Here is a 23,250-nt window from a genome sequence, read left to right on the forward strand (position 1 = left end):
TTGACTCACCCCTGGGCAATAGGAGCTGAGGTAAAGTCTGCTCAGGCTTCTCTTCAGAAAATCCCTTTAATTGGGAAGTGTTGGGGGGGGGGGAAGATTTCCAGTCACCAGCAGGAAAAATGGGTAACCCTCAGGAGAAAATCTTTTTCCATCTTCTCTCTTCGGCTTCTCAAGAATGAGAGACCCTCACTGCTCTCCCAGCCAGAGTCTTCTTTCCTCAGGATTCCACCCCTGGGGCCCCTCCCCTGTCGAGGTGATCAATTTCACATACTCTTCAGTCTGGCACTTTTTCTTTAGTGCCAGCCTCTGTCACAGTATCCAAGGTCAGTTGCCAGGAATCCAGGCAGGAGACTGAATCTCTGGATCTAACTGGAAATCCTGTTGAGCTAGAAATTTTTGGTCAAACCAGTCATCTACTCATGAACATGAAGAATCCTTGTGGTATTTTAGGATGAGAACATGACCCATAGTAATGATATTAATTTCTAAAAAATACTAAAGACTTTCTTTTTTCTCCCTTTATTTTGATCTGTCTCTTTAATTAAAAATGGGCATACACTGTGGATGAGAGAATTATAGACTGCATTGCAAGGACTTGATTTGCAGGAAAACATCATGCAGGAAGAGAATGGAATTCTGCTGTCAACAGGGGATGGGCTAGAACCTCTAGCCAAGAAAAGGGGATCAGCAGTTGGAGAGAGGATTCTTCTCTCTTTTGAAGAGAGAGAAGAACTTGAAGAGAGAGGAGCATCTTTTTGAGCTCAACCTGTTGTGATCCCTCATCTATCTGAAGAAAATCAGATTAGCCAGCCTTCCTCAGTAGTGGATAGAGACTTTTTCCCTTTGGGGAAGATAAGAGACTATCTACCCAAGAAGATTTTCAATTGATCTCTTCAATAACTGTACATCCCTCTATATCAGGAAAAATATAACAGCCTGACTCCACAATCTCGCCAAGGACTTAGGTCCTCAGACCTGAGCCCTCAACCCCTGAGGGGAATATAATAAAGGTGAGGGAATTGGAAGGCTCATTGCTTCTCATTTCCACTTCCTGGTTCTCTCTCTAAGACTATCACTTGCCCATGACCATCTACTATCATTCCTTTATGACTACCATTCTATAACCTCTCCTTTGTGGCTCATTCAATCCATATGTACCACCTAAACAACATTCGAGTAGTTGTTGTCTTTACATATCCAGGTCATTGTCTCGATTTCATCAATGAGTTCAGTATCTGGCTCAAAGTTTTTTTTTTTTTCTCTCCAGCTCCCCTTATACTAGGGGACTTAAATGTATATAATGATGCTTCCTCAAACACTTTACCTTTTCAGTTCTACAATTTATTTATTTCCTATCACTTACTCTTTCCTATTGCACCTCAGGTACAAATAGAGAGTCATGTCTTTGATCTTGTTATTATTCATAAATGCACCACTTCAATAGTTATGAACTCTGCAATTTCCTTCTCATCACGATATATTGTTATTCTATCTTCCTCTCTATTGTGAACCTTAAAAATTCTCAGACCCTACTTCATAAGGTTGGATTGTGAACCTTAAAATTTCCCAGACCCTACTTCATAAGGTTAGGTTAAGACCATTCCCCACTTTAAACAATGAAGGAACTTAGATCAGGAATGTGAGACTTCTACTTAGATCAGGAATGTGAAGACCTCTATTCCACCCCTACTTACGCATACTTTAGGGGAAGATAAAGTTGTAAACTCTTTGCTGAACAATGAAAAGTACTTAAACCCATACTTATAATAAGGCAAAAAGTTCTTAAGCTGTGCCTATTTTTAGATCTAATACAAAAGGGTGCTAAGTACCTATAAAGGTCAGGCAAGTTGTGAATTTACAAGGAGCAAAGAGGTGAGAAACTTACTCAGAGGTTTTCTGGTGTGAACTTAATAAAAAATTTGGTAGATGTAAGAACTTAGGGGAGGTGACATAGGAGAAAATTCCCTTTAAATAGGAGCTCAGATAGATTCATTGAGATACATTCAGATTCAGGATTGAGCTGGTGGAGTCAGCTGAGATGAAGCTGGCCTGGTGTCACTAGAATCCTTGTATGAACAAATCTTGTGGTGAGTGATTAAGGACTGACTGATCTTTCTCTTAGGGCTTAGGCCTGGGTTGGCCAGGGCTGCCCTGGGACAGCCTATCCTTTTCTCATTATTTCCTTTTTTCTCTCTTTCTCTCCTTCATTAATTCCTCATTTGTATTAATTAAAATCTTTATAAAACCAGCTGACTTGGGTATATTTTAATAATTGGGAATATTTCCCTGGCGACCACCTTATATTTGATTTAAAACAAGACACTGTCTTGTAACCATATTTTCTGCAGTCACAATTTACTCATCCACTCTTTTATATGCCAACAATTTAAGTCTTCCACTATTTTAATCATTACACTGTCTTGTAATCACATAACCCAGTGATGGTGAACCTTTTAGAGACTGAATGCCCAAGCAACAACCCTCATGCTGCATGTGAGCCCTCTACCTTACCCCAGATAGGGGAGGGAGGAGGCGATGCCATTGGGCTGGAGGGCAGAGGGACGGGTGATGGGAGAAATATCCTCAGTGCGGAGAGGGGAAAGAGAACAGCCCTCCCTCTAGCACACGTGCCATAGGCTCTACAAGATGACCATAATCTGTTCTTCACCTTTCCTATCCACTCCTTCAATTCTCTATTTCTACTCTACTTCTTTCCCCATCTTGACCCCTTGATGAATCAGTTCAACTCTATACTGTTTTTTTCTCTTGAGTCACTTGCCCTTTTATCCCACATCTGATATGGCTGGGCCACATCTCAGCCTTGGATTATTTCCACTTTCTGCTGCTTTTGGTCTTACAAACAAAATTGGGACAAATTACCCCCCCCCAAAAAAAAGAAAACAAAAAAAAAGAAACTCCCATAAAACTCCACAGAGAAAAATCACAAAATTGTGCTGACAGGTCCACCATGAATGTTATACAATCCTAAACTGAGCCCTTGCAAAGCATTCCTTTTACTTAAAGAGGTGGCTCTTTCTCTGTGCCAAAATAAATCCTTTTACATGTAAAAATCTTCAACAGATTTCCTTGAATTATCACCATTTTCACATTCAGTCTCTCCCTGTTTACTGACTATATTCACACTGTCTATAAGCATGCCCAAGTCTCTTCCATCTCTCCCAGATCCTTACTTGATTTATTTAGACCCATTAACTAACATTCAATATTTCTCCTTTTTGTGGCTAAACCTCTTGAGAAGACTGTCTACTCTTGGTGCCTCTACTTTCTTACCCTTATTCTTTTCTTAACTCTATGCAGTCTGGTTTTTTCAGTCTTCATTCTTTTTGACTTCTCTGTAGCCTATGCCATTGTGGATCACCCTCTTATCTTTGATACTTTCTTCTCACTGGGTTTTTTGATACTAATTTGTCTTGGTTCTTCTGTCAGTCTGACCCCTCTTTTTGGAAGTCTCATTCTCCTCTCCTGGGTCTTTATCTAGGTGACTCCTGCTAAGGTTGAGTGTACCACAGGGATTTGTCCTGATTTTCTCTTCTCCCCTTTATTATTTCACTTGTTGATGCAATAATTTCCCATGGATTGTTATCATTTTGATGCAGATAATCCTCAGGTTTACTTATTTTATCTCTTTCCTAACCTCCAGACTTGTATCTCCAATGGCCTACTGAACACCACAAACTGGATTTCTAATTGACATCTCAACATCAATATGTTTAAAACTTTCTTTCCTCCCAAAGTCTCCCCTCTTCTCTATTTTCCTATTATTAGCAAAGACATCAACATTTTCCCCCTTACCCAAGTTCTCAAATTAGGTATCACCTTTGAGCCCCCCCCCCTCTTTCTCTCTCCCTCCCTCTCTCTCTTTCACCTTACCTGCCACAATGTACTCTGTGATCCAGTGACACTGGTTTCTTTGCTGTTCCTCCAACAAGTCAGTTCTCCTAACTCCTGCATTTTCATTCTCTGTCCCCCATGCCTGGAATTTTCTCCCTAATCTCCATTCTTGGTTTCCTTCAAATCCCAGTTAAGTACCTGAATTCTACAAGAAGGCATTTCCAATCCTTCTGAATCTTAGTACCTGCCCTATGAGAATATCTCTGATTTATACTTTATCTTGTTTTTCTAGAGCTCCACATGTTGCATGCATTAGACTGGGACCTCCTCCCGAGCAAAGATAATTTACTTACTTCCCTTTGTATCCCTAAGTACCTAACACAGAACAAGGGCTTAAATGTTTGTTGGCTGAAGTTTTTTCAATTAATCAATAACCGTCAACTTTAATTAAGCACTATACGATATATACCGTGCTAAACGCATATTCCGTGACTTTTACTATCTGTAGTGGCGATCCCAGGAAAAAAAAACTATCCATTAATGAAGATGGGAAGAAGCCGGGAGGAGGGAGTTAGATTTAAGACATTAGTATTTGGGCACTGGGAACTGGACCACTCTTTTCCCCCCTCCTTTAAGTCAAAGAATCCCACGCAGGGTTCAGAACCAAGAGGGCAGAGATATGAAGCATGCGCAGTGGGACCGGGAAGACCGCCCTCCGCCTCTCGCTCCCAACCATTGGTGTTTGAGGTGGAAGCTAGCGCGCCTCTCCGTCCTCCTTCGAGCACGCATGCGCCCATACCACATCTTCGGCGCCCAGCTCCGCTCCTCGGCAGCGCGCGGGCGGGCGGTTTGAAAGCCATGGCGGAATCGGATCCCTTGGAGGCTACCTTCCAAAGGTCCTTACATATTCAGAAGCTAAAAGCCCGGGATGTCACGGAGGACGACGTTGTGCGGTGTATGCAGAAGCAGGCGAAGATCATTAATGGCCCCGGAATCGGCAGTGACTTGGATGCACAGCGGCGGGAGATGCCGTGCGTGTTCCTGTGCTCTCGCTGCCAGCGGCCCCTGGGGGACTCTTTGAGCTGGGAGGGAACCGACTTTGAGGGCAACTTCTTCTTTTTGAACGGTGAGGGTGAGGGCGGGGGGCGGGGCCGGGGGCCGGGGGCCGGGGAAAAGGGAGGGAAGGGAGTGAGAAGAGTGGGGAGTGAGGGGGACAGGACACTTGAGAGGGCGGGGCGTCCTTCCCTGGCCACATCCTTGGGCAGTGCTGAAGTTTGTGGTTCAGTCGTGTCCTTCGTGTCCCAGCCTTCCTTGCCCCTATATGAGCTTTTTCTTGGGACAGATACTGAACTGATTTGCCATTTCTTTCTCTGGCTCACTTTACAGATGAAGAAACTGGCCAACAGGATTAAATGATTTGCACAGGTTTACATAACTATTAAGTATCTGAGGGATTTGAACTCCGGGCTTTGTGACTCCAGGCCCAGCGTTCTATCCATTGTGCCACCTAGATATAGGGGCTGAAGTTACCCCATTCCTAAACTGAGAGCTACTCATTAAAAAAAAAAAAGTAGCCCTGAAGGGTGTTTGAAGTCTGAGGACCCAGATCCTAGGTCTGGCAAGGTGAGACCAGAGACTTGAGAGGCCAGCTAGGTGGCTCTGCGGCTTGAGAGCCAGGCCTAGAGATGAGAGATCCTGGGTTCAAATGTTGCCTTAGACAATTCTTAACGGTGTGACCCTGGGCAAGTCACTTTACCCCCATTGCCTATTCCTGACTCCTGCTCTTCTGCCTTAGAACCAATACACAGTACTGATTCTAAGACAGAAAGTATGGGTTGTTTTTTTTTTAATTTGAATTAGAATGCTGCCCCAGATTCTAAAATAGTTTTGGGGCCTCACCCCAGCATGTCTCATAACCTCTCCCAGTTTTGATTTTCTTATCTTGAAAATAGGAATAATAACAGCACCTACCTCTTAGTTTTGATGTGAGGATCAAATGAGATAATAATTGCAAAGTGACAGGCACATAGTAGGTGCTATATAAATGTTTGTGATTATAAGTAGACCCTAAACGCCAATAGTGGTGATGATGATGATGACCATGTGACTTTTAGCATGTCACTTCCCTCACTCTGGATGTCCCTTTTCTGTGAATTATGTTTGACTAGATGAGTTGTCTTCCAGTTCTGCCTAGGATTTCTCACAGCAGTCCTGTGAGGCAGGTAGTTTATAGAAGATTTGCCCCTTATTTAAAGACAAGGAAGACAGCCTCACTTAACCTGGGCAAATCAGGAAACCTTCTCAGCTTTATTTTCTTTATCCTTAAACGGGCTAATCATAATGACAGCTTCCTCTTAGGGTTGTTGTGAGGATTAACTGAGCTAACAAATATAGAGCCACTTTGCACACCTGATGAACTGGTCTCTGGCACGTTATTTCCTCTCTCAATTATATTTTGAAACACTTCAAAAAAGTTCATCCACTACAGGTTAAGAACTCCCTGGACTGACTAGTTAGTTTATCTAGGAGACATCATAGTTGACTTGTTCCTGCAAGTGCTAAGGAAGAGCTTGGCCCTCTGGCCCTCTGACCAGTACATTTTTCAGTGGATCTTGCTGTCATGTCATTCTCTCGGATTCTCCACCCTGTGGTATTTGTTCATTCACAGACTGTACATTTTTGAGTTAATTTGAGACATATTAGTAGTTACTTTAATAACATTTTACTCTAACAGGGCAATTACATAAAATTACTTTTGGTGAATTATTTATTTAGAGGGACCTTACTTAGACACTTATTTCAGAAGCATAAAAACAAATGAGTGCCTGTTTTGTGCAGAACATTGTGCTGGGTGAGATACAAAGTTTTGAACAGCTCTGGTGCCTCCCTCTCTCCCCCCCCCCCTCAAATTTTTAGTCTGATAAGGGGATAAGACACCAAAACAGATGTCATATGATGTTGGAGATTATCGTCTCTAACATTAGACTGGCACTATGTGATATATCCAACCTCAATTTTATTACTACCTAAAATACTGCTTTAGCACTAACTATGAGCTATATTGTAGACAATTTTGTGATGTTACTGGTGTAATATTTTGTTAAATGTATGGCAAAACTATAAAGTAGATCTAGCTATAGCTGACAAATGGCCCCCAAAGTATTTTAAAATAGAAGCTATTTTTCTCTGTAGAAATTGTCAACTTTTTGACATTTATGAAGGAATGTTTTGAAAAGTATTGTGTAAAGTCTTGAAAAAGAAGACTGAAGACTAAATGATGAAACCAGCTGGGGGCCATGTACTAATATGTTAACAGTAATCCATTTTATAATGTTGTCTGAGAAAATGATTGTGTTATGTATTATTTTTTTAAAAAAACCCTTACCTTCTGTCTTGGAGTCAATACTGTATATTGACTCCAAGGCAGAAGAGTGGTAAGGGCTAGGCAATGGGGGTCAAGTGACTTGCCCAGGGTCACACAGCTGGGAAGTGTCTGAGGCCACATTTGAACCTAGGACCTCCCATCTCTAGGCCTGGCTCTCAATCCACTGAGCTACCCAGCTGCCCCCTTGTTATGTATTATTGGTGCTATACTAATCACAGTCCTTGTAAACTTAACTTTTGAACAAACTTCTTACTTGAAAAATGAAAAAATTGAATTAGATGAACTGTTTTATCTTACCTAAAAATTTTATGAGGATATCAATAACCAGTAGTTACCTTTTTCTCATTTTAGCAGTCTCAGCTAATGTTTATGTGGATAAGGAACAGAAGCTATCCACTAGAAAAAATGAATATGGCTGGTAAGAAAGACAAAAGTTAAGTAATTATCCTTTTATGATACTTGATTCAGCAAACATTTTAAAAAAACATGCTGGTCACTTGATAGGTACTAGTCATTCAAAGAAAAAATGAAAAAAACTTCTGCTCTAAAAGCTTATATTTTGCTGGAGTAATGGAATAAGTATGCACATCTAAGGTAATTTGGGGAGAGGAGAGAGCATTGATAACTAGCAGGATGAGGAAAGGATTCAAGGGGAAGGTTATAGTGAACTAATTTTAAAATAGAATTTCATTTTTCTTTTTTACAAACTTAACACATTTGAATATTTTCTCTGTTGAAGAATGACTCTTATTCTTAAGAATTTGAATCATTTCCTTCCTCTATGTTGGAAATGAAATCTTTATCTGAGAAATTTACTGCAAAGATTCTTTTTAGCCCAATTACTGATTTCTCTTCTAAATTTTAGTTAAGTGGGTTTTATTTGTGCAGAACGTTATATAATCAAAATTGGTTTTATTTTCTGACCTGTTTGGCTATGGACTTTTTCCCTCTTCATGGGTATGAAAGGTACTTTCTTCTTTGCTCCTCCAATTAAAAAAAAAATAAACCCTTACCTTCTGTCTTAGACTCAATACTGTGTATTGGTTCTAAAGCAGAAGAGCAGTAAGGGCTAGGCAATGGGGGTTAAGTATCTTACCCAGGGTCATACAGTTTAGGAAGTTAAGTGTCTGAGGTCAGATTTGAACTCAGGACCTGTGTCTCTGGGCCTGGCTCTCGATTCACTGATCACCCAGCTGCTCCCTCCTTCTCTAAATTTTTATGATACGACTTTTTACATCTAGGTCACATAACAATTAGAAACTTATCTTGGTATTTGGTTTGAGATGTTATTCTCCACCTTATTTCTACCAGTCCAGTTTTCTAAGTAGTTTTTGTCAAGTAGCTTTACCCTAGTAATTGGGATGTTTGTGTTTCACTTGCCTCTTTGTGTGTTATTCCTAATCTTTTCCACTGATTGACTTCTTTATTTTTTAACTAGTACCAAATCTGCCTGATAATTGTTGTTTTATCATATAGTTTGAGATCTGCTACTGCTAGGTTTTCTCCCTTCTCTTTTTTTCTTTATTATTTCCCTTGAGATTCTTGATCTTTTGTTTCTCCAGAAGACTATCATTATTAACTTATTTAGCTCTATAAAGTAATCCTTTTGTAGTTTTATTAGTATAACACTAAATAATAAGTAATATTGCTATTTTGATTACATTGTTTCAGCCTACACATAAACAGTTAATATTCCTCCAATTATATTTTGGTTGATATTTCCATAAAGATTGTTTTATAGTTGTAGTTTCAGAGTTCCTTTGTGTGTCATAGTAGGTAGACTCCTGAGTATTTTATACATTCTTTAGTTATTTTAAATGGAATTTCTCCCTTTATTTCTTTCTGCTGGAATATACAGAATTCTGTAAGGATCTATGTCCTTTATCACTGCTATTTGATATAGACCTATCTTTAGCAATAAGGCAAAAAAGAAATCAAGGGAATAAGCATAGGCAAAGAAGAAACAAAATAATTGATGATGATTTACATAAAGAAAGCTAAAGATTCAACTAAAAACCATTTTAGACAATAACTTCAGCAAAATTGCAGGAAATAAATATACACAAATTGTCAATTTTTCCATTACAGGTAAGAGTATGTTTCACTAAATGCCAAATGTCTCAACCTTATCTTTCATGTTCACATATTCTTCTGGGGCTCCCAGTTTTGAGAAATAGTACATTTCTTTCCTTCTTTCCTCATTTATTCTCTAGTTTATTCATTTTTTCCTCCCTTTTCTTCCCTTTTTAAACATTTACAAAACACTAAAACCTACCTTGTTTCTGTCATAACTTTTATCTATAAAGCCTGTAAGATTATAAGGGAAACATTTCACTTTTCTTTGACTGTTAGTATGCACACACTTTATCCTCTAGCCACTTCTAATTGCCCAAATTTATTTACCTTTAGCTGTTGCTTTAAAGATTCTACCCAGTTGTAGTCTTTTCAGCAAGTGCTTAAAAGCCCACCCTTCTCTTAAAAGTCAATTTTCCCCCAAATAGGAGTATGCTCACTTTTGCAGGGTAAGTCATTCTTGGTTATAAGTTTTTATTCCATGTCTTTTGGGATTTCATATTCCAAGATTTTTTCTTCTTTATATAGCTTGTTCTGGGTGGTGCAGTGGATAGAGCTCTGGGCCTGTAATTAGGAAGATCCAAGTTCATATCTGGTCTCTGACACTCATAAGCTGTGTGACCATAGGCAGGTCTCTTAAAACTCTGTTTACTTCCGTTTCCTCATCTGTAAAACAGGGATAATAGCACCTGCCTCTCAGGATTGTTGTGAGAATCAAATGAGATAATAATTATAAAATGCTTAGCATAGTGCCTGGCCCATAATAAACTATAAAAATGTTAACTATTATTGGCTATCTGGCCTCTGTAAAAGTTAATATTATGGTTGGACTGAATATATAAGAGTGTGGTCTCTGAATGAATTACTCAAGTCAATGACTTTTATGGTAGTTTATTTACAAATAGAAAGAGTGAAAGTAAGGAAAATCAGAGACAGAGAGATAATTACTCTGGCCTGGTCCGAACCAGGCAGGGCTTCCGAGGTCCCAGCAAAGGGGGGCCCAGAGGTAAATTAAACAAGGGTTCTAGCCATGAGGCCTCCTCCAAGATGAGGGGCCTCCCCAGAGACTAGTCCTTCCAAAAAAGCCAGGAAAGGGAGTCAGCCTTTTCATTCACCCATGTGGCAGTCCAAAAGGGAAACAGTATGAAATCCCAAGCCGAGCCAAGTCCTCCAGGGCCAAGTTCAAAGGGGACAAAACTGGTCACAGGAAGTTACCACCATTTTAAAAGACAGTTCCTTCTGTTACTTCCTGTGCCTTCATTCTAACTTTTATGTGGATCAATGGCACTCTCAGCTCCCACTCAGCTCATCTGCCTTGGACACTCTTTCATGACTTATTGCTGAACTCTCTAGTTAATAGGATCCAACATGATTTTATTGTATGAACTTAAAAATGCTGTGAGAATAAGGATTAAATGGAACATCAAAGCTGAATAAGGTTAATTAAAGAGAATATTCAGTAGAGAATACTGCAGAGAATATTCAATATTTGTGGAAGAAGTGAGTCATGTAATAACATAGAGTGAGGAGAGTGAACTGTACCTTGACACAAATAAAGAAGTAGGAGGCTTTGTGTGTAATAGTAAATTTGGTTAGAGTAAAATGGAATCCAGGATCATTCAGACATTTAAGTTCCTGCTATGTGCAAATTGCTTTGCTATAAGATGGGGCAACTTATTAGAATCCCTGTTTTCCTTCAAAGATCAACTAAATTTTAGCACTATCTTCTGCATGAGGCCTTTCCTGATCCCCTCAGTTGCTAGTGCTCCTCCAACTGGAATAATTTTATATTATATGTTTTTTGTATGTACATATATACACACATATATATACACACATACGAGTTGTTTCAAAAGCCTGTATTTGTATTTACTTCATGCATATATGTGGTATTTAAGAAAGCATGTTGATATTTGATTAATTGTTGTGATCAATGTAATGTATTTGAAGCATGTTTGTGGTTTTCTAATAGTTGAAATCTTCTTAAAAATCACAAACCAAGTATTGTCTCTCTAAAGCAATGATTTTTTCTTTAGCATGATTGAAACTTTGAGTTGTAATGGATGTTCATTGAATATTGGCCAAATATACAGATGTACACCCAGACATCTTGATTATAAGCGAGACTTGTTTTGCTTCGATGTTTCATCAGTTGATGGGTAAGTCTGCCTTATTACATGCTATACTTACCAATTGATCCTTGGAAAATAAAAGGAATTAAAATAAATTTGCAAATATTTACAGACATTTCTGGCTTTATGTAAATTTGCATTATGGATAACCCTGCCATCAGACTCCTGGCTACCCCAAAGGGTGGCAGGGGAGGCAGAAGTACCTGTGCAGCCATGGACCAAGAGTCCTCTTGCTGTAGGGGCTATAGAGCTGTCACTTGGAGCCCCATGAAAGTTAAGTAAGAACTGCCTGTAGTTTGATTTCTGTTACAAAGCCAAAAGCAATTACTTTCTTTTAAAGAGCCTATAAACTTTTTTTCCTGTCAGACTGTTGAAATGCTTTGTCAAAAGGGATTATTAACTAAATTGAACAAATGTTAATGACTTTAGTTAGAGATATATAGGTAGTCTTTCTTTTGAGAATGTTATGATTTTCATTCTTCATATACTTAGATGTGTTATAAATTTGATTATCAATTTTGTATGTTATTGAAGGCTTATATCTAATCTCTTGTCTTTCCTCTTGCCATCCATTAGATTCCAGGGGCACAGTCCTATGAACTAGAATTAGAGAAGGCAAATTCATTGTATTCTTAGCGTAAATAAAGCATAATTAGTAGAATAAATCTGCTACCCAAAGAATCATGTGAGAACTGATATATAGCCATTGATTCTCAAGTTTGGGTATTCAATCCTTGTGTCCCAAATCTCATAAGCCAATACTCAAAAACTTTTCTAGGCATTTTTGGCCAATAGAACATTTGGAAGCTAAACCTAAAAAAAAAAAAAAGACACAATATTTGCTGAGAGAGTGGAGGAGAGATGATCTGGCATATGGACCAAAGAGGGAGATATTTTTAGCTCATTTTGGGCCATACAAACCAGTCAAGCACATGGACAACCAATATAAACAAAGACTCCTGTATAATTAAAATGGAATTTGTTACTAGTGATCCTAAATAGTAGAGGATACCCAGATATTCCTGAAAAAAAGAATATGGGAGACTAGCCAACATAGCAGAGTAGGAAGAAGTATAGCTTAGCTCCCCTGACAACCACTCCAGCAGAGATCTCAGACAAGCAACTGATGGAATTTTGGTTAGAAATCTAAGGAGAAACCTCAGTGGGTCATCTTTCCAACATAAAATCACAGATTTGATCCAGAAGCAAGTGATAGGGGCAGGAATTGAGAAAAAAAAAAGGAAATTGGGATCTTGGAGCTATACCCTGGGAGCAAAACTGGACCATAGTACTGTTACTCTGCCACCTGAGAGAAGATTAAGATCTTTGTCCAGTATTGGGGTAGAGGAGGTACTGCAGCATTGCTCTAACTCTGGAGCGGCGACTTTGAACTCATATCTTAGATGAAAATTGGCACTCTAGCTCAGGAGATGGGGTCTCTCAGTCAGATTTCTGGAGAAGAACAAGTTTGCCACTCTGACTCCAAAGAAGGGAGAATAAGGGTAAAAAGATAAGATCTTGCTCTGAACCTGTAGAACCTTCCTGTCAGTTGACAAGAGTTGAGGCCAGCAAATGCCTCCTGGAGTTCCACTCAAGGGCAAATCTACAGAAATTAGACAAAAGAGTCAATTTTGAAACAAGAGAATTCTGTTCTTTTAATGGATAGGAAGCTACCTCTGTCTAGACTTACTAGTTTTTGAATTAAGGGACTCTGTCCTAATTAATTTTTTAAGATTAAATTTTTTTTAAGATTAAATTTAATTAATCTTCATTTTTATACCTACCCTTGCCAATTTCTTCCTTCCCCTTCTCCCAGAGAACAATCCTTTATAATAAATAATTTAAAAAAGAGGAAATAAGTCAGCAAACTTAAATTCCCTCACCTCTGCAAAGAAATAAGGTGAGATGCTTTTTTTTCATACTTCCTCCTGTCCTAGTCATAACAGAATCCTTGAAATGTTGTGGCCCATTTAGAAGTCCTGTTTTCTTGACTAGAACTGAAGGAAGATGCTCTTATTCCACCCTTCTCCTTCCTCATTCAGAGATCTAGAACAGTGATGGTGAACCTTTTAGGAATGGAGTGCTGGTCCTTCCCCCCCCCCCCCCCATGTGCCTCCTCCCACATGTTGGGTATGCCCTGCCCACCCCACCCTTGTCCTAAACAGAGGAGGGAGAAAGCGCTCCCATTGGGCTGCTGGGCAGGTGAAGTGAGGAATGTCCTCAGCAAGTGTAGAGATGGGGAGGGGAGTGATCTGAGTTCTCTGCTGCCTTTGATCCTCCTACCTTATCTCTTGTGTGCTCTCATTGGTGGCTGGACAGAGAGGGGTGAGGGATGTGAAAGAATGTCCTCAGGCCCAGTGGAGAGGGGGAGGGGAGCATCTCCACCCAAGTCCCTCTGCCTTTCTAGTAACTCTTTGAAGGAGGGGAGGAATATAGGGAGGGAGAAGGAGGGGAGGAATATAGGGAGGGAGGGTGGTCGAATGTCCAGAGAGCACTCTGTGTGCCATTTTTGGCACTCATGCCATAGGTTCATCATCACTGATCTAGAAGATACTTGATATTAGTTGACTCAGTTATTGTTTGAGCTGTCAGACTACTAACAAATAGCCAGTCCAAGCTTACAAAACATAAATTAGGACTTTATTATTTGCATTCCAAAAGAAGATGTGGTTTTTCTCTTAAATAGGTTTCTTTCACTATCATCCCTTGAACTTGGAACTTTTTACTTATAGATCGTTATTTGCCAAGCTGGGAAACAAAATTTATTTTTTTAACAAAATAAATAAGAAATACATTAGAACACATACAGTGTTAACATGTATAAATGAAAGAACATCAGCAAACACCAAAAAAGAAAATTGAACACCAAAACACCATCTAATGCCTTTGACCAACCCTTGCCCAGAGGAAAAGAGAAAAAGCCCCGTGTAAAACCTGTCTCACTCAGTTGATGGAAAACAAAATTTAGACCTGAAAATTGGGATTAAATTACAATGTAAATGTTTGAATATCTATGTCACCAAAGATGTATCTACAATTACAACTTTAAGGCAAAGTAAAATAATACTTTACTAAAATTTTAAATTTATATTCCTTTTTTAAGAAGTCTCTTTTTTATAGCACAATGTATCTTTGAATTCTTTCACAAGCCATTTGACTTCAGAAACTAAAAAATTGGCCTTTAAAATTTTTTTTTACTTTGAATTACTTGTTTTAATTGGTTGGTTTTGCCTATCAAAATGATGAAGTATAGGCTTATTTATTTCTGGTAATATAATTTTGAGTTTTTAAGAAAAATAAACATAGACCAATCTGGATAGAGTTAAGTTAACCAGAAGATTTTCTTGTTCAAAGTCTAGGATTCTTCTAGTAGCAAAACTAGTTCTATTTTTTTCCTTAAGTTTAAAAATATGCTAAGATACAGAGCACTGTGCTTTTAGCTCTAATATTAATATTCATCATTTTGTTGGCATTTTAACTTGATGTACATTGTGACCATATAATATTTCAGTTACGTTCTAGGTTCTGCTGAAAATGAAGCTGTGCCTGAAAATGAAGGGCCTGTAACTCTTGATAAGCAAGATGTAATGGAAAGCATTTTAAAGAAGGTAATCAGTTTCACATGTTAAACTAAGAAATATTCTCCATAGAATGTTGATGTTCTCTATTAAATTCATTGTTTTGATATATAAACTCATCTTTGTAATTTTTAAAAATTTAAAATTCATCTTTATTTAACTTTAGAATATAATAATAACAACAACAACAACAATAACAATACCTAAAGAATATTTTAAGGTTTTCAAAGTACTTTACATACATTATTTCATTTGAGCTCCATAGCAATCCAATGAGGTAAGAGCTACAGATATTATTATCTTCATTTTACTATTGAGGAAACTGAGGTTTAGAGAATTTAAGTGGATTACACATGGTCACACAGCTATTAAGTGTAAGAGGAGAGTTTGTGAAGAGAGGTCTCTCCTGATTCCACCTCTACTGTTCTTGCCATTCACTTTCATAATTGATGCATAGATTGTTTCACTTTAGTTTGTTGTGAGGATCTGGTCAGAGTAAAAGGAGTGATAATTTTTTCCCCTATATCAAAGTGTCATGTGTTAGGAAAAAAATTAATTACCAGAAATTTTCTGCCTTCTTTGTCACCATAATTTGCAGATTTCAGGTTCATTTACAGGAAGACCATTTATGAATATATCTGTCAAGCTCAGTTTGAGGGAGCTGAAAGAAAGATGTTTTTTACTACTAATGTACAAAGAGGACTTGCTTTGGAGCTCAAAGTCCTAGCTTCAGATTCTAAGTGTGTTTCTTAATATTCTGTCACCTTGGGAACTCACTTTACCAAACTGAGCCTCAATTTCCACATGTGTGAAATGAGAACATTGCACTAGATAATATCTAAATCCTACAAATGAAAAGCAAAAACTATTAAAACCAATAAGGAATTGAAACATTTCTTTTCAGGAACTAACAGAATTTTAAAAAAATTATTGCATTGAACCATCTATATATTTTGAACTAAAGCAATATTTCATTTGTTTCAAGTTCTTGAGAAAGAATAAATGAACTGTATTGTATAACTTATGCAACACTACTAGTCTGGATGAAAAATACATGGTAATGAACTCTTAGAAAGAAAAAGGGGGGCAGCTAGATAGGACAGTGTATAGAGCACCAGACCTGGAGTTAAAAGGACTTGAGTTAAATTCTGGCCTTAGACACTTTCTAGCTGTATGACCCTGGGCAAGTCACTTAGCCTCAATTGCCTAGCCTTCTCTAAGTTTCCATTCTAAGACAGAAAATAGGGTTTAAAAGAAAGTTTCACATTTAAGGAAAATATTTTTATTTCAATACATCTTTTCTCTACTATAGAATAAAATTAGACTTAGATATTAGAATTAGGTAGTAATAATAGTGAAAATAGTAGAATTAAGATTTTATAGTATTTTTTCTTATCTATTTTCTATTTTTTTTTTCAACAGCTGCAAGTTATCATGCATGGATTGGAGCTAAGGGTGTCCTTGGTTGAATCAGTTGTTTCAGGTCTTTGTGATACAACATGAAAGAAACTTCACTTTTATTTCCTTCTAGTATTTTGTTTCCCCTTTTGTATGTATTGCAATTTGTTACAACAAGAATTATAAGTACTTGAGGTAATTTTATTCCCAAATTATACTTAAGTGAAAAGAACTTTAATCAGTTTTATAACTATTGACGTTATTTTACAACTGTTAATTATGGAATAGAAGTTTCTCTTTTCTGAATTTCAGTGCTAAAATTATGTTTATAAAATGTCACTTCCAGAAAACTCTAAAGTGTGGAATTTAAGAATTTATTATGGATTCCTTGACCCTCTTTTATCCTTTGTCTCATTTTTATATTCCTTGAATTCTTCCTTACACTTTTTGTTGTCTTAACTGATGCCTGTTAGCTTGGTTGGTGAAGGGAAATATGTTATAAAAAAAAATCAGGTCTGGCTATTATCTCAAACAAACAAATTCCTTATGATAGCTTTTGAGTACTTTGGTCAAAATTTAAGATTAGTTGGCACTAGGTTTTTTTTTTCTCCTGACATATTAAAATAGTCTCTGAAATGAACATTCTGAAAATTTTAAATCATTGGTCTCAATTAGAAGCATTGATTGAATTATGTATCATTGCTATTTAAAAACAGAAAATTATGCTTTCAGATTTCAGTGTAGTACGATGAGCAGGAATTCTAGTCAAAAAATATTTGCTGATCATTTATAGGTTGCCAGTCCAGATAAATTACTGCCAAATTAAAGAACTTGAGGTGTAAGTACAGTTGTCTGATTAATGAAAAATTCTTCTTTGCATGAAGAAAATCCAAAAAGGGGGAACCCTACCTCCTCTGTTTATTCTTCATTGTTCTCACCAGCTAGGAGAATGACTTTTCATAGAATTATAGAATTTCAAAATTGAATTGGATCCTGGAATCATTGCAATCCAACTTGTGCATAAGGACATCTCATTTAGTCATTTAGACTGTGTTTGACTATCTTCATCAATAGCGAACTCAGTACCTTTTGAGTCTGTCCTTGGATTTTTGTAGAACTTTAATTATTAGGAAGTTTTCCTTTTATATTCAGTTGAGTATAGTAGAAATAGAAACCATGCTGGATTAGAGTCAGAGGAAATGGTTTAAAATCCTTCTGGTTTGCCACTCTTAGTCTTTGTGTGATCTTGGAAGAAATAAAATTTCTCACATATACCCCCTTTTCTTCTCTGATGGTGCCACTCCCCTGGTCTATGCTCTTTTTGCTTCATACTGGGACCTTGGCAAAAGCCTTGCTCATTGGCTTGCCTTCCACAACTCTCTGCTTCAGTAGATCCTCTGTTCAGCCACCAAAGAATTTTCCTGAAGTGAAGGTCTGACCATGAGACACTCTTCTACTCAATAAACTCTAGTGGCTCCTTATCAAAGCCTCCAGGTGTTTGTTTGGTGTTCTAGGCTGTTCATAACCTAAGCCCTTCTGCCCCACCTTACACTTCACGCTTCACCTTGCACAGTCTGGTGACACTGGCCTCCATGAGGCTCCATGAACATGAGGCACCATATCTTAGGCTCCAGTATTTTCCCAGGCTCTCCCCTATGCCTGGAATGCTCCTTTCTCCCCCATTAAACTGTGAGCTCCTTCAGGGCAAGGACTGTCTTTTGCCTCTTTTTGCAGCTTACTACCAGGCCTAGCACAAAGAAGGCCCTTCAAATGTGCTTATTATTAACCTTTTTGGACCTCAGTTTCCTCAACTATAAAATGTAGGTTTGTGATTCAGTACCCTCTAAGATAATCTCCCTGAATCTGTAATCCTGTGATGCAGGTAAAATTTTCTTCTTTCATCTATTGTTCCACTGAATCTAAGCAAAACAAGTCTTCATTTTTTCCCCCACAAGATACTTAAGACAAAGAACCCTTTGTCTCCTTGGACTAGGTGACCACCTTTGGTTGTTTCTATTTTGATAGTAAACACTGGATTTGGAGTAAGTGCTTTGCATTCTGGTTCTGCTACATTCCACTTACATTTGTGTCCTTGGGGAGGGGAAGAGTAAAAGGATAAAGCTTTAAAGGATGTGGTTATTTGCAATTCTGACTTGTTTAAGAGCTAGTGTGGGTCAAATGAACAGTTAAAGACTAATCTGGTGCTTGAAAGGAATGAGTGTTTGAGAGTGAGGAAGTGAGTGCCTGCATGCCAGAGAGACTGTATAGAAGAAAAATAAGTTGAGGCCTAGAGTTGTCCCATTTACCTCCATCCATCAAAATACCAGCAAAGGAAACTGATGAAAAGCCATAAGATTGGTGGGAGTTCTGATAAAATGGTTAAGTAAGTAGTCATGACTTTAATCCATTTCCTGTTTATTCGCTCAAAACAACAATAAAGGCACCAAATAAAATAAAATAAGTTTAAAAAGGGGGAAAGGAAAGAAATTGTCAAGAGGAACATTATTTCAGAAAAACAAAATGAACTACTGAAGAGATGAGTAAAGCCCCAGAATAATGCATACATTTGGGGTAAAAGAAAACACCAGGAGTAGGTAGGTGGCCCAGTAGGTAAAGTGCCAGGTGTGGAGTAAGCTCAAATCTGGCCCCAAACACTTACTAGCCAAGTGACCCTGGGCAAGTCTCTTAACCCTGGCCTCAATTTTCTCATTTGTAAAATGAACTAAAGAAGGAAATGGCAAACTAATCCAATATCTTTGCCAAATTGAGACACAAGAAAGCCTCACATCTCTTGTTATTGACCACTCCAAAAGTTCTTTTGGTGATCCAATTTTACTTCTGGGTATTTTTGTTCTGGAGATACTGATTTGTTTTCTTTTATTGTTGATTCATTTTTTTTCCATTGTGTCCAACTCTTCATGACCCCATTTAGAGTTTTGGCAAAGGTATCACAGTGGTTTGAATTGCCATCTTCAACTCTTTTTACAGATGAGGAACTGAGACAGACAGGATTAAGTGACTTGCCTAGGGTCATACAGCCAGTAAGTGTCTCATGCCAGATTTGATTGCATGAAGATGAGTTATCCTGATCCCAGACCTGCCCTCTTGGAAATAACAGAACCAACAACAAAAGAAAACAAATCAGTATCTTCAGGAGAAAACAATAATATCCAGAAGCAAAACTGGAGCACTAGTAATAACGAATGTGAGGCATTTTAAACTTTGCCAACCACTTAACATATATTAACACATTTGAGCCTCACAACTCTTCTGGGAAATAAGTAGCACAGATATTCTTTTATGATCAAAGCAACAAACTTAGTTATTAAGTGACTTGTGAAAGGTCATGGGGCAATTACATATTAGGAGTGGAATTTGAGACCAAATTAAGTCTTGGATTCCTTCCACTGTACCAATCCTATGCAGGCATTCTCAGTGTTAAGATGGTGGAGTAAGGGACTCTTAGCTCACCCAAATCCTCCAAACAAAAATAGAAAATAAAGCACCTCAGCACAAGAGGGACAATGTCTCGCTTGGGTGAAAAGAGAATAGCACAGAGAATGTGGAATGGGGGGAAGAGGGGAACCAGAAGAACTTGGACCAACCCAAATTGCTTCCAAATGGCCTGAGGTAATGAAAGGGCAGAGTGAGGAGCAGCCCAGTGCTGGTGCTTCCCCCTTCCCTGTGGCCAGAGGCAGTGAAACATCACAGCAAAGGAACAGCCCAGCCTATGAGACAAAAGAGAAACCAAAAGCAGGGGGAGTAGAATCCAGCTGAGCAAAATGGCTGCAAGCTTCCCCACAAGAAGCCAGTTGGGCCACCCCCTTAAAGTGCACACTGAGGGACCCAAGTTCAGCTGGATCTAGTAGGAGCTCAACAGATGAGGTAATGGGGTTGGGGGAGGAGGGGATAAATAGAAAAATGAGCAGAAGACAAAACTCACCTTAGAAAGTCAGAAACAACTGACAGACCCCTGGGCTGTCCTAAGCCAAGCTTAAGCCACCATTGCTACATGTGAGACACAGGAAGTGATGTAAAGAACTGCCTCTATATTTTGCGTCACTTCCTATGATCGCTTTCTTGGCGGCGTTGGGCTTTCTTGATGGCGTTTTGGCATGCTTGTAGTGTTTGGCTCTGTAGCGTAGTTTAGGTAAGGCGTCTTCCCTGAGCGACCTTGGTGAGTGATAAGGCTGATTCCTCCTTTCCTTGACCTCTGTATAAATGGAGATTTTGAACCCTAGACTTCAATCCCCGGAAGTCCTTGGTATTTCCCAGAATTCCCTATAATCTCACCTGAGTCTCCACGTAGGTGAGATCACAATTGGTATTTAACTGGCAGTCATGCCTACCACGCTCTCCTCTGCCATTGCAATGATGTAGGAAGTATAGTGGTAAGCTAAGCTAAGCGCGGGGATTTTGAATGGGCTAATCAGCCATGGGCACGTGGTTTTTATTTGTATCTTTATTCCTTGATTTCTAATAATCCTTAATAAACCTCGTAAAATATAATATTTTTTATTATTAGATACTAATTTAATTTTTACAGTTTTTGGCAACCACAAGATTGGATCAGAACTTCTCAATTTTTTTTTTAAAAGATAACCTAGATAACTTTTTTTTAAGCCACGTTTCTCCTGTCAAGGCTTTTCAGCAAAGATGATTCTGATGCAGTTCGCTCGAGTCATCCGCTCCTGCCTCCAGTCATCCACTCCAGCCCTGCTTGACCCAGATCACCCTCCTGGCCCCAGCCCTGGCCCTGGCCCCAGCCCCAGCAACTCTCTAGCCTCCAAGCCAGATCACCCCAGGCCAGCCCCAGGACCCAGGCTGCTGGTAGCTGACACTGTGTCTTTGGAATCACAAACCAACTGGTAAAAACTGGGGTGTTTTTTCCTTAGGCAACAATTAGCCTCCAAGAGGCAGGGGACCTCGGGGGCGAAATGAGGAGAAGGAAGAGACTTTTCCAAACAGGAAGTTCCAAGTATGGTGTATTCTATGGGAGAGCAGTGCATTGTTATTTTTTGAGTGCACTGATCCTTTTACTTGCCTTACCTGAGATTCAGGAGAGAAATTCATCTCTCTGCAACTCTTTGCCATTTGGGCCTGCCCAATTTGAGATTCCTAAAACCCACCCTCGTTATGGGAAATCCCACCACAGTACTGACAAAAGGAATCTCAATGGATAAAAACAAAACAAAACAACAAACTTTAAAGAGACTGGAGGTTATATTTTTAAGCCTTTTCAGACTCCAGTGTTTTATAAAAATCTCTGTATTTTATTGCATTTTGCTGATTGTTTTATTTAATATTTAATTTTGTTGGTTTTAAGTTCATATATTAATGTATTCAATACTATTCTGTTACACTGAACTGAATCATTTTAATGTACTGGGTTTTAACTACTGTTATATTCGGTTGCTTTCCCCCTATAACTATACTGAACAAATATTATTGAATAAGCCCATAAAAAAACCCCCAGCCTTTTTTCTATTTTGGCTTTGTAAATTGTCACATAGAGGATGGATGGACTTCATCAAAACTAGTTACAATTGTATAACAACCTTTGGAAAATTTAATGACCTAAATATCTCAAAATGATTTTAAGGGGTCTTTAGACATGATTTTTTAGATTTTTTTCAACAGCTCTGATCATTTTTCCTGCCTCTAACAGGAGGTAAGGTCCATTTTAGTAGCTGAAGTGAAATACAATTATAATCCCCCCTCCCACATTTATAAAAATGTGAATGGATGGGACATCACAGTCTCATACCAAAGGAGCTGGGAAGTTAATCCCAGGGCATCTCATTTATAACTCATTTATAACTCATCATCCAGAATGATATCTAGATTTCTTGATGATGTTCCAGACCCAAATAAGTTTTACTTTGTTTAAAAATGTATTTGCCAAGGTTGAAAGATTTGCTACATCTATAAAAATTGAGACAAATATCCATCGGTTTATAGGTTCTTTTTTGTCATACAGCAACTTATATGAAATATGATAGTGGGGTTTTTTGCTATTGTAATTAATTGGGCTATTGTGAATTTTGGGGATTTTGATACTTTTTGAATGTGCATTACCTGTTGTACTACTGTTCTTTATAAAAAACTTACTTTGTGAAACTCATTTGCTTGTACTTACAATGGATCATGGCCAGGTATGAAGAGGAAATGGATCTCATTTTTGGTGAGAAACTTTGTGTTCTACATTTCCTTAGCTGACACAGCATGTCAATGATTATGAACTATAGTTTTGAATTTAAAAACTCTTTTATTATATTTTTCTTGCATGTGCAGTATACTATTTCAGTTTATTTTTTCTCTCCTCTTTATATATGAAGCACATGTCACCAGTATTGAGATTTTCTTTAACTTTTTTGATTTTGCAGTAATAAAAGTTTAAAATATATTTGCTATAATGTCAGTACATACCTGAAAAGCTTTAGACTATAAGAATGATGCCATTAATTGTTTTTAAAAAATGATGGGACTTTTCTTAATGATTCTGTCTGATTCCAGGACAAGAGAATACAAAAAGAGCCATTACACAGTGCCAAAGAAGCAAAAAGCTAAACTGCATAGTGCTAAGCGAGTACAAGGTCAAAGAAACCAACCAATCCCGATAGGGGTGATGAAAATTTTGAGCCATGACAAGAGGTCTTGGACATGTTTGGGGTTCAAGGTTGTGGCTGTTTAACATGTGTTAAAGGCAGGTCTTCCTTATTCCACATTTTACCAAGTATCTCAAATTTGGCTCCTACCTGGCTCCTATAATCTAGTCCCTTTTCTGTCTTTCATAATGTGGCAACTTTCTGTGGTCCTGGCTACTGATTGG

The 23,250-nt window shown here is 38.3% G+C and overlaps 1 protein-coding gene across 1 annotated transcript; it reads left to right on the forward strand.

Moving 5' to 3' along the window:
- Nucleotides 1-4,398: 4,398 nt before the first annotated feature.
- Nucleotides 4,399-17,899, forward strand: MIS18A (MIS18 kinetochore protein A). The gene is made up of 5 exons (XM_003341167.4): nt 4,399-4,978; nt 7,589-7,655; nt 11,347-11,469; nt 14,954-15,050; nt 16,443-17,899. The coding sequence occupies exons 1-5, from the start codon at nt 4,399-4,401 to the stop codon at nt 16,521-16,523; spliced, it is 948 nt and encodes a 315-aa protein (XP_003341215.3). The 3' UTR covers nt 16,524-17,899.
- The last annotated feature ends 5,351 nt before the right edge of the window (nt 17,900-23,250 follow it).

The sequence above is a fragment of the Monodelphis domestica genome, chromosome 4, assembly GCF_027887165.1.
Source record: "Monodelphis domestica isolate mMonDom1 chromosome 4, mMonDom1.pri, whole genome shotgun sequence".
NCBI classification, from domain to species: domain Eukaryota; kingdom Metazoa; phylum Chordata; class Mammalia; order Didelphimorphia; family Didelphidae; genus Monodelphis; species Monodelphis domestica.